The sequence below is a fragment of the Salvia hispanica genome, chromosome 3, assembly GCF_023119035.1.
Source record: "Salvia hispanica cultivar TCC Black 2014 chromosome 3, UniMelb_Shisp_WGS_1.0, whole genome shotgun sequence".
Lineage (NCBI taxonomy): Eukaryota > Viridiplantae > Streptophyta > Magnoliopsida > Lamiales > Lamiaceae > Salvia > Salvia hispanica.
This window is the reverse complement of record NC_062967.1, coordinates 7938407-7950603: the sequence shown is the minus strand read 5'-3', so window position 1 is coordinate 7950603 and position 12197 is coordinate 7938407. Positions and strand designations below refer to the sequence as shown.

At 36.9% G+C, this 12197-nt stretch overlaps 1 protein-coding gene across 1 annotated transcript; it reads right to left on the bottom strand.

Moving 5' to 3' along the window:
* Positions 1-22: 22 nt before the first annotated feature.
* On the bottom strand, positions 23-761 carry LOC125215637 (cold shock protein 2-like). Its single transcript, XM_048117115.1, has one exon. The coding sequence runs from the start codon at positions 643-645 to the stop codon at positions 265-267; it is 381 nt and encodes a 126-aa protein (XP_047973072.1). The 5' UTR covers positions 646-761; the 3' UTR covers positions 23-264.
* Between the last annotated feature and the right edge of the window lie 11436 nt (positions 762-12197).

Below are 12197 nucleotides of genomic sequence, written 5' to 3'. Positions count from 1 at the left end.
AAGAGAAAAAGTGAACAAGATAGATCAGAATGAGATACCGATATTATAGAGGCTAAGAAGAAGCCCCAAATTCACTGCAAAAGTTTGTTACATGCAACAAAAACAAAGCAGCAAATATTGAGTGGAATCACAATCCAATCTAACTCATGTATAGTACATAGATGATGAGTAGGTGGCAGCAAGTAAATCTTGTAGCCAACTATTTATAAATACATAGCCAGTCTACTAGTATATATTTAGAGGACACGTGTACGTGTATCCTGATCAGCAGTAGGCAGTGCATTTCTTCTTGCAGTCGACGGTGCAGCCGCCGCCGCCGCCGCCGTAGCCGTAGCCCTTCCCGGAGCCGCCGTAGGAGCTGAAGCACTTGGCCGGGCAGGTGAGCTTCTTCTTGTAGCAGGGCCCCTTTTCAGAGCAGACCACGGTGGGGCGCACGACGCCATGCGAGGAACCGCCTCCGCTGGGGCCGCCGTAGCCGCCGCCATAGCCGCCGCCGAAGTTGCCGTAGCCGGGTATGCCGAAGCCGTTACCCGGGCCGCCGAAGTAGCCGCCGGCCTGGTTGGAGGTGGAGGGGCTGGGTCGGGTGGCTGTGGCTGCGATGAGGCATAGAGAAAAGAGGAGAATAATAAGAGCAGCTGATTTCATGGTGTGATGATTTGGGGGAAGATTTAGAAATGGTGGAAGATATATTTATTTAAGTATAGAGAGAGGAAAAAGGCATTAAATGGAGTAGAAATAGAATTGGATGGCAGTTGAGTTCCTGATAGAGAGGGCCAAAGTAGGTTGGGGCGCAGTTATTGCAAACAAAACCAAAGTCTTTGCGAGGGGCTGTCGCTTTGAAACCCAATTCTCCGTTACATCATTATTCTTCTCATTTTTTGCACCACACTCAAACTCCTACTATATCAGAGTCTTACATTAATTTACACAATTATTATTCCCATTAATCATGCATAAAATATTCATTAAGTATGGAAAATTCAGGAATTTTTGTGGAAAAAATGAAAATGTATTGAAAATTTCCATTAATCAATAAATGTGGAAATTAACAATATAAAAATATATGGAAAATTCTCATTAATCAATTTTCATGCATGGAAATATATGGAAATTTTCCATTAAAGAATTCCATCAATTAAAAAGAAAGGAAAAATTTGTCGCGTTGCCTGCCTGCATCGCACCGACGACACTTGTGACTCCCCTCCCTCGACAACCCCCGCTGCTTGCTTGTCTACAGTGACGCGACAGGGATGAGGGGTGGTTTTTTTTTTTGGGGGTGTCTTGTATATTGTTTAATTTCTAAATCTATAAATACAATCTCAATTAACTTATTTCATCAACAATCACAAAAATTGTATTCCTACGAAAATGTTCACAAGGCCATGCCTGCAATCCAAGCCGAAATTGACAACGAGATTGCTCGTTATGAGTCTATTTAGACACTATATCTATGGGGCGGATGGAGTATATATATTTAGATACTGCTATATTTAAATTTTAGTAACATGTGTGATGTGCATTATACATTATGCATTATGATTGGGTTGATTTGATGTTACACTGTAGATTGTTAGACAAAGTGGTAATACTACTTGATAGTGATATATATATAGATTTAGGATGGACCATAGGAGTTGTATATGTTGTTGGCTGCTGAGGTGAACAAAATTAATTACTTACCATTAATGAAGTATTACTAATTCGTTTAAACTTATCACTCAACTACGTCTGTCTCAAGGGCATTGCTTGATATTTCTTGTATCATACGTATTTAGGGTCTAGATATTTCTCTTGACTAATTAATAGCTAGCCCATATTGGATTATTAACTCAATCTTATAAATTGCGTTGAGTGGTATAGATAAGCTTCAAGACTAACAATAATTAAGCGCCAATTATAAAGCATAAATTAATTAGACGGACGGTGTTGTTTTAGGCTGATCTGCACTCATACTGTTTCTCCTTTTAACCTAACACACTACTTATCACATTATTACGGTTTTTTGTTTAAAATAATACTATAAAGAAATCACAGGGCACGAAAACATTGGCAGTTATATTATCATTTCACATGTTTCGTGTTACACCGTGTTTTAAATTATTACTATAAATTACGTGAAATTCCCATTAGTGTGGATGGATAGATTAGGTGTAAGGTGTTCATATAGTAATATTGATACAAGTTAGTCAATAATATCCAATGCACAATCAAAGCAAAGCAATCCAAATGCGCTGCAGAGACAGCACTACTCTCCAAATTTCTTTTAATTAGGTATATGTTGGATATTTTAGTGTAATTGGATTAATTTGATTGATCGGTTATTGTTATAATGATACATCATTTAAGTATGGAGGTGCGGAGTGCACGCTTATTTGAATTCATTATGATGTTAGGGGCGAAGCCCCTAAACAGATGAACGGGAGTCCGGGGGCAGCGCCCCCGGGTAGCGGGGTCCAAGGGGCGGCAGCCCCGGCGGGGTCGGGGTCCAAGAGGCAGAGCCCCTGGCTGGGGTCGAGGTCAGCTTGGAAATTTTTTATTTCCAACGAAGTTGCTGTTTCAGAAATTCATCCGAAAATGTAATTTCTGAAAATCGAAGGACTAATTTGCAATTTCGAAACCTTTTTGAAAATCGGTTATTTTCAGTTAAATCCCAACGGATGCACTGTTTCGTCAACAGCTGCATCGGTTCATCTTCTTCAAAATCCGATCAAGTCTTCTGGTTCATTATCTCGAATACACATAAGAAGGTTCTGTATTCTCTGAATTTTATCCGATCGAATAACTTTGGTAGAACCACCGAAATTGATTTGATCTGAAAGTGTTTTGCACGACTTTCAGATATCCGTTTTTCTGTTCTCTATATTGAATCTCCCTAACAAAGATCAAATCAATTAAGTCGAACAAAGAAACGATGAAGGAAGGAGCGAAAGGTTTCGCGAAGTTGGATAAGTTTGCTGGCCAGGACTTCAGACGCTGGCAAAAGAAGATGCACTTCATGCTGACAAATCTCAAGGTGGTGTACGTTCTGAGTACTCCCATGCCCGAGGCTGTTGAAAATGAAACTCTGGAACAGACGAGGAGGCGGATGAAGTGGGAGAACGATGACTACATATGTCGTGGTCACATCTTAAACGGTATGTCTGATTCTCTGTTTGATGTGTATCAAAATGTTGAATCTGCTAAGGAATTGTGGGATTCCCTCGAAGCCAAATATATGGCAGAAGATGCTTCTAGCAAGAAATTTCTTGTTGGTAATTTTATTAACTATAAAATGGTTGATTCGAGGCCTGTCATGGAACAATACAACGAGTTGTTGAGGATATTGGGACAGTTTTCCCAATATGATATGAAAATGGATGAATCCATTTCTGTCTCTAGTATTATTGATAAATTGCCACCTTCTTGGAAGGATTTTAAAAATAATTTGAAACACAAGAAGGAGGAATTGAACTTGGTCGAACTTGGAAGTGATTTCCAGATTGAACAGTCCATACGTGATATGGAAAAGAGTTCTGTAGGTAATACTAAAAACATCGTTGGTTCCTCTGTGAACATGGTGGAAGAGGGTGAATCCTCAAAGGCTGGTAAAGAGAAACGTAAGTTTCAAGGCAAACGGAAGTTTCAAGGGAATTACAGTAAGGATGGGAATAAGAAGCCCAAACTGACTTGCTGGAAGTGTGGCAAATCCGGACACTTCAAGAAGGATTGTAAGTCTGGAAAGGGTGGAGGAAAAGGGAAAAACGAGGCTGGTCCAAATGGATCCAAGGATCCTGAAAAGCAATCAGGTTCGTTTTCTGTACCTAATGATCATTCGGTTGAGAATTATTATGCATCAATAATCTCTGAAGCATTTTATGTGCAGGATGATGATCTCTCATGGTGGATTGATTCGGGTGCAACATGTCATGTATGCAAGGATCGTCAATGGTTCAAGGACTTTAAACCAATTGAAGATGGATCTTCCTTGAAGATGGGCAATGTTGCAACTGAACCAATCAAAGGAATAGGATCTGTTAGCCTAGTATTTACCTCTGGAAATTCCTTATTGTTAGAAAATGTAGTTTATGTACCTGGAATTCGTAAAAACTTAGTTTCTGGTATTGTATTGAATAGTTGTGGCTATAAACAAGTATTAGAAAGTGATAAATATATTCTGTCAAGGCATGGTAATTTCATTGGTTTTGGTTATCTATGTGGCATGTTTAAGTTGAATTTAGATGTCTCTTTTGTTAATAATTCTGTTTGCATGACTTCTACTAGTTCTAGTAATCATGTTAGTAAATCAGAATTGTGGCATGCTAGACTTGGACATGTACATTACAAGAGATTGAAAGATATGTCGAAAATGAGTTTAATACCAGCTTTTGAGTTGAATGATGAAAAGTGTAAAACTTGCATGTTAACTAAGATAACTAGACAACCTTTCAATAAGAATGTCAATAAAGAAACTAAGGTATTAGAACTTATACATAGTGATTTGTGTGATTTTCATTCGACTCCATCTCTTGGTAATAAAAAGTATGTAGTTACTTTTATCGATGATGCTACTAGATTTTGTCATGTCTATCTCTGTCATTCCAAAGATGAAGCTCTTGATAAATTTAAAATCTTTAAAGAAAGTGTAGAGCTTTATCATGGTGTGAAGATTAAAACTCTTCGCACTGATAGGGGAGGTGAGTATTATGATCCAGCGTATTTTGAATCGACTGGTATAGTACATCAAACGACTGCTCCATATACACCACAACAAAATGGTGTAGCTGAAAGAAAGAATAGAACGTTGAAAGAAATGATTAATTCAATGTTGTGTTATTCTGGCCTAAGTGAAGGATTTTGGGATGAGGCTATGTTAACAGCCTGTTATTTGTTGAATAGAGTTCCTAACAAAAGGAACAAAATAACCCCTTATGAACTTTGGCATAAGAAACCACCAAAATTGAGTTATCTCAGAGTTTGGGGTTGTCGAGCAGTGGTAAGACTAACTGACCCTAAAATGAAAACCATAGGTCAAAGAGGTATAGATTGTGTGTTTCTGGGGTATTCAGAAAATTCTGTTTGTTATAGGTTCTATGTCTTAGAACCCAATGACTATGTATCTGTGCACTCTATTATTGAGTCAAGGGATGCTGAATTTGGCAATGAGGATAGATTCACGTCTATACCTAAACCTGGAGGCATGATTGCAAAGTCTAGTAACTCTGATGATGTAACTGGAAAAGTGATGGATACACCTCCTGAGGCTAGGAGAAGTAGTAGAGCAAGAAAAGCTAAGTCATTTGGAAATGATTTCCAATTGTACTTACTTGAAGGATCAAGAAATGAAATTAATTTTCAATATCAATATTGCTTTACTATTGGTGATGATCCAAGGACCTACAAAGAAGCTATGGCTTCAAGAGATTCTGCATTTTGGAAAGAGGCAATCCAAGAGGAAATGGATTCTATAATCCAAAATGGTACTTGGATACTGACGGATTTGCCACCCGGTTGTGAAGCTTTAAATAGCAAATGGATCTTCAAAACGAAGATGAAGGTGGATGGAAGCATAGACAAGTATAAAGCCAGATTGGTTATCCAAGGCTTTAGACAAAAGGAAGGCATTGACTACTTTGATACCTATGCTCCTGTTGCTAGGATTTCCACAATTAGATTATTGTTAGCACTTGCTGCTATACATAATCTTGTAATTCACCAAATGGATGTTAAGACTGCCTTCTTGAATGGTGAATTAAAGGAAGAGATTTATATCAAACAACCAGAAGGCTTTGTCATGCCTGGTAATGAACATAAGGTTTGTAAGTTGGTAAAATCTCTTTATGGACTAAAGCAAGCCCCCAAGCAATGGCATCAAAAGTTTGATGACGTGGTGTTGTCGAATGGTTTTGTATTAAACCAAGCAGACAAGTGTGTATATAGCAAATTTGATGCTACCGGTAAAGGGGTTATCATTTGCCTATATGTGGATGACATGTTGATCTTTGGTACTGACCAAGATCAAGTTGATAAAACGAAGGAATTTTTGTCATCTAAGTTTGAAATGAAAGACATGGGGAAGGCTGATGTGATTCTTGGAATTAAGATCACACATGGAGAACAAGGAATTTCCATTTCTCAATCACATTATATTGAGAAAGTGTTGGAAAAGTTCAACTTCAAAGATTGTTCTTCAGTTAAGACTCCTTTTGATCCTAGTGCAAAACTCGTGCCTAATAAAGGAGTTGCTGTGAATCAGCTTGAATATTCAAAGGCTATTGGATCACTAATGTATGCTATGATTAGTACTAGACCCGATATAGCCTTTGCAGTTGGAAAATTGAGTCGATATACTCATAATCCAAGTTTAATCCATTGGCAAGCAATGAATCGAGTATTTAAGTACTTAAAAGGAACCATGGATTATAAGTTGACTTATTCTGGATTTCCTTCTGTTCTTGAAGGTTATTCGGATGCAAGTTGGATCACCAATATGGAAGATCATTCTTCCACAAGTGGTTGGGTATTCCGGCTTGGAGGTGGTGCTATATGTTGGGCATCAAAGAAACAAACTTGCATCACGAATTCAACAATGGAATCGGAGTTTGTGGCATTAGCAGCAGCTGGTAAAGAGGCTGAATGGCTAAGAAATTTAATATATGAAATTCCATTGTGGCCTAAACCGATATCACCTATATCTATCAGATGTGATAGTGCAGCTACCTTGGCTAAGGCATATAGTCAAGTGTATAATGGAAAGTCTAGACACTTAGGTGTTAGACATAGCATGATTCGTGAACTTATTATGGATGGTGTGATATCTGTGGAGTTTGTGAGAACTCATGATAACTTAGCCGATCATTTAACCAAAGGGTTAAGTAGAGATCTTGTGTACAAATCGGCTATAGGGATGGGATTAAAGTCCACCACAAATCTTTGATATTAAGATACCCAATTCCCATTTAGTATGATACTAGATGCAGAATTCAATGTGGAAGACTTAATATTTGAAGATTGGAACACATTTGAAAATCGTCCCAAGGTATGTGTTCGGACCTACAAGTTAAGGAGGTTGAATATATATATTCTTAATAGTTCTTTTGAAAAATTGCAAATGTAGGTGCAAGAATAAAGGAGCTACCTATATAAGCATGAAGTTTAGCCGCTTCAAGAAACTGGGACTTGGTTTCGACGTGTTTATGAAGGATAAGGACATAGGCTAGTAAAATATAGTGTCAAGATAGAACATATTCGTATGTAAACTTTTGTGTACATTATCTTCGTGTATTCAATGTGAGTTCCCAGGGTTCAATCCTTAGAGACACCCGGGGTATTCGAATATTTGGAATGTGTAATGTACTAATATGGAATTCAATCGTTACGATATTTCATTTATGCAAAAGTTTGAATGTTTGAGATGACTTGTTTTAGTTAATCAAGGATTGCACTAAAATAGGGGAGGATTGTTGGATATTTTAGTGTAATTGGATTAACTTGATTGATCGGTTATTGTTATAATGATACATCATTTAAGTATGGAGGTGCGGAGTGCACACTTATTTGAATTCATTATGATGTTAGGGGCGAAGCCCCTAAACAGATGAACGGGGGTCCGGGGGCAGCGCCCCCGGGTAGCGGGGTCCAAGGGGCAGAGCCCCTGGCTGGGGTCGAGCTTGGAAATTTTTTATTTCCAACGAAGTTGCTGTTTCAGAAATTCATCCGAAAATGTAATTTCTGAAAATCGAAGGACTAATTTGCAATTTCGAAACCTTTTTGAAAATCGGTTATTTTCAGTTAAATCCCAACGGATGCACTGTTTCGTCAACAGCTGCATCGGTTCATCTTCTTCAAAATCCGATCAAGTCTTCTGGTTCATTATCTCGAATACACATAAGAAGGTTCTGCATTCTCTGAATTTTATCCGATCAAATAACTTTGGTAGAACCACCGAAATTGATTTGATCTGAAAGTGTTTTGCACGACTTTCAGATATCCGTTTTTCTGTTCTCTATATTGAATCTCCCTAACACAAAAAAGACTAGTTTGTTAGGAGAGAGGACCCATTTAGTCCCACACCGGTTGCTCTGATGACCGATGTGGGACATTAAGTCTGTAACAATCAACCCCCTTAAGGGCCAACGTCCACGTTGGTACGGCTAGTTCTTTGCCAGAGCACCACTCCAAGTTCTTGTTCGTCACGGCAAGTTCTTTGCTCGGCCACCACTCCGAGTTGGCTCCAAACTTACTCGTTGGTCATGGTGAGTTCTTTGCCCGGCCACCACTCTGGGCCAACGGCTCTTAATGAAAGCACCAATGATACAGATTAAACAGGAAAACTCATCCTAAATGACTAGTCTATTAGGAAAACTCATCCTACATGACTAGTCTGTTAGGAGACAGAGCTCATTTAGTTTATAAATCCCACATCGGTTGCTCTTACGGCTGATGTGGGACATTGAATTCGTAAGGAGATGGAGATATTTTGAATCCCATAGTAATGGTGGGTCTAGCATAGAATAGTGATAGTGTGTTGATAGGAATTAAAGAGGCAAGATATATGCAGGCCAACTACTTGTAGATAATCAATGTGGTTTACAGCCTTGAATTCATGTGCATGTGTAAGTGTAATGTAATCTGTAATGTACCCTACTACCCTGCTACCCAGCCCAGCCAAAAGTCCACTCTTTCTTAACGCGCTTATTTTATGAAAGCTCCATCTCTAACTTCTTCCAACCATTCATTTCTACTCATGTAATAACACCATTCTAAATTCTATCTATGTCATGTTGATTTTCAAGAATATCACACCTTCCTTTGAGCTATAAGTGCCATCATGCCCTATAATCTCTATGGCTTTGCCCTATTTTTTTCAACTTCTGTTGAACATCTTTTTTCATGTCTATGTATAAATCATGTTACTAAGTTCAAATTAAATTTGTATGTTTTTCCCATATATTAATATTTTGTTGGAGATAGACACTGATTTTAATATTTTAAAGATTATACACAAATTTTGTTCAGAGGTGTCATAACTTTTGTGGTTAAAATGATATAAGAAGGATTGATCATATTATAGGATAAATATTGATTCAACAGAGTGAGTTTAAGATTGATCATATATTATAGGACAAACATTGATCCAACAAATTATAGTAAGAGCCAATGTTTTGAACTTATACCAGGCTGTAAAATATTGGGCTCTTATAAGTTATAAAGAAAGTTTTGTGCTCTGCGCAGATTCGGAAATAAAAGCCCAAAATAATATAGTACAAATCCTCTATTAAAGTTTTCTACAGAGATAATATTATAATTATAACTAACTGTAATTTATGGAGTAGTAGTATTACTTAATTAAATTTTCAGATCCAGCGAATTAGGCCCATTGGATATGTTTTATTTTCCGAGCCCATAAATAATACTTATTTTTCATCATCTGACTACATACTACTTACTACTAATCTCATTATATCAATTTATTTACTATAAGACCCACCACTTTAATAGCTACCAATATTTTCCGGACATGACACCATTTTTTATTAAAACTCATATTTATACTTTTAGGACTTATTTAGGAACATAGCTGAATATTTTCTAGTGTTCTTGTGTCAGATTTTTGACAATTTGAGGCTTTGAGCTTCCAGTGCTCAATTTGCAATGGGGTCTGGGTGCTTGAGTCCTTGACTAAGTTTATTCTTCTCTTCCGATGTGAATTTTGCTTTTCATTTTCTTGATGATCAAAACCCACATCATCAGATGTCACATTTATTAAAGTTCAGATGAATTCAACTAAACATTTTTAACGTAAGGTTATATAATTAATACGAACGGTGATGTATATTATAGCATTAAAATTCTCACACAATAAATTATTCAGATTCTTGTATTGTTGTTAATTGTTAATTGTCGAGAGTGGCTGCCAAGCAAGATTAATGGAGTATTAAATTTGGGGAGTGAAATGAAGTGACCTTTTTACAAATTGAAAGACGTATGAACGGATCAAATGGTCCTCTTTACTCTTTTGACTCTTTTCCCAGTCAAGATTGCCATGTTTTGACTTATTGCTTGTATCGATAACTGATTTATTTATAATTTTCTCATTAATATCATTCCTCTAGAATCTGGATAATTTGAAGTTTGAACTCTTCATTCACGTAACCTTAACATTTCAATTAACCTTCCGATTATAGTGTTATTTTGTTTTCCGTGTCACGTCAACAACTATCCAAATTTTTAAAATACATATGGCTGCAAATATTATTAAGAAATGGTCATATATTGATGAAATTGACTTGGAAAAACAAAAGTGAATGGCCAATTTTGTGTTAATATGGCTTTGGCTCTGGCACCGTTATCTATAAACAGTAAGACAAGCAAGCCGCCCACGGCCCACCAATAAAGGTGGAACAATAGCCATCACTACTAATACATGGAATCTCATCAAAATGTCGTCACAATCCATTGCATCGGTGTGAGTAGTAATTTAAAAATAAAAAGGTGGTGGATTAATAAAATGATTGTGATCTTGAATAATTTGAAATAATAAGATAAGATGGGGACATAAAGACATGGTGGCACCTGGGTCCTGCCACTATGAGTTTATTTAGTTACATAATTGAGATAGTAATCCACGTGATCCTTATGCCGCTCGTGTCCCACAATTATCACAATCTTACAAACTCACTATTCCTGCTTTGCCTCTTTTTGCTCCACCCAAACGGAACACAATAAAATAATATTCCTAATCCCTTATTGCCCTTTCACAACTTTGGGCGACGGTAATTACTTCTTAAAGTCAGGGGTATTTTGGGAATCGCAGAGTCTATATAAACTAACCACTTAGTTCCCGTCGATAATCAAACTCACTGAACTTGAAGATCAGATCAGATCAGATCAAATCAAATCGATTGAAGATGGAAGGAGGGCGCAGAGAGATAATGAACATGAACATCAACGGCGGAAATTCGTGGAGGAGGAGAGAGCAGGGGCGTCCGATCCCGAGGAGGGGGCAAGTGAAGGCGGCGATAGTTAATGGATTGGCTCACTCTTTATCTTCCATGCTTTCCTTTGGCTCCCGTTCTCAATCCTGACTGACTGTGAAGATAGGCTGAGATTTGGGTGAAAAAGGGGTTTCCGGCGACGCTCTGTCCCCTGATGATGCATATGCATATGCTAATCAGATTGGATTAGAGATGTAAATTTTTGTGATTGCGCTTCTCCGTTGTATATTCATATCATATCACAAATCAATTTCTCTCCTCAAATATGTTTAATTCTATCGTAATTTTTGTTTTTAATCGATAATTCTTTATTTCCATGTTCCTCGAGGATATTATAAAATATTTTATGATGCAGTGTCTTCATGAATGCCCTTACTTCAATGGTGTGTTTTGCTCTTTAAATTCCAATTTCTTTTAGCTCCTATATCAAAAGGAAAATTCAAAATTCCAAATTTGGATGAATTCTTTTTTTACTCACAACATTTGAAATTTGATAAAAAAAAAACTCCCAAGTTTGATTTTTTTTTTTTTTTTTTTATCTTGATTCTCTAACTAGGCAAAGCTAAAAATCTAACATTTATAATTTTATGCTAACAAACATTAAACATTAAAAATACAATAGAAAAACACAATTCTTGATTATATTTTCTCCTTCATGCTTTGTTTTTATTTGGGTTCGTCCACATAAAGTTTAGTACTCCACTGCTTCTTTACAGTAATAGAATCCACACAACTCACAATATTCACCATAACTGAAAAATAAATTTACTCAACTCAAAATCCACACAACTAGTTTAAAATGCCTTGCACATTTTTTGTTTCTTATGTCACCAATTAATTATAATTAAGAAATACTTTAGATTTGAGATCTCTGTGTTGCTAGTCACATTCATCCTTAAGTGCTAAGTTTACCTGAATCATGTTCGGCAGAATCTTGAGAAGTACCTTTATAATATTAAAATAAATAAATTAAAAATCACATACTGACATGCAATAACCATTGTCTTTCTATTGCTAGTGTGAAAGCGAAAAAAGTTCAATAGAAAAAGTTGTGTGAACGCGTCGGGTCACCAAAGCAGCCAGATGTCAAGTGTGACCAACAATTTTCCTCTTTTTCATAAACCATAAACTTAACAAAACAGGTACCCAACTGCGACAGTGATTGAAAACTAGGAGTTCTACTACTAGTTCTATAATAATTTATAGGTGCTGGTTACATAAAAA

What these genes read in the sequence shown, in the direction of transcription:
- LOC125215637 (XM_048117115.1), bottom strand. Translation starts at nt 645, where the DNA reads ATGAAATCAGCTGCTCTTATTATTCTCCTCTTTTCTCTATGCCTCATC.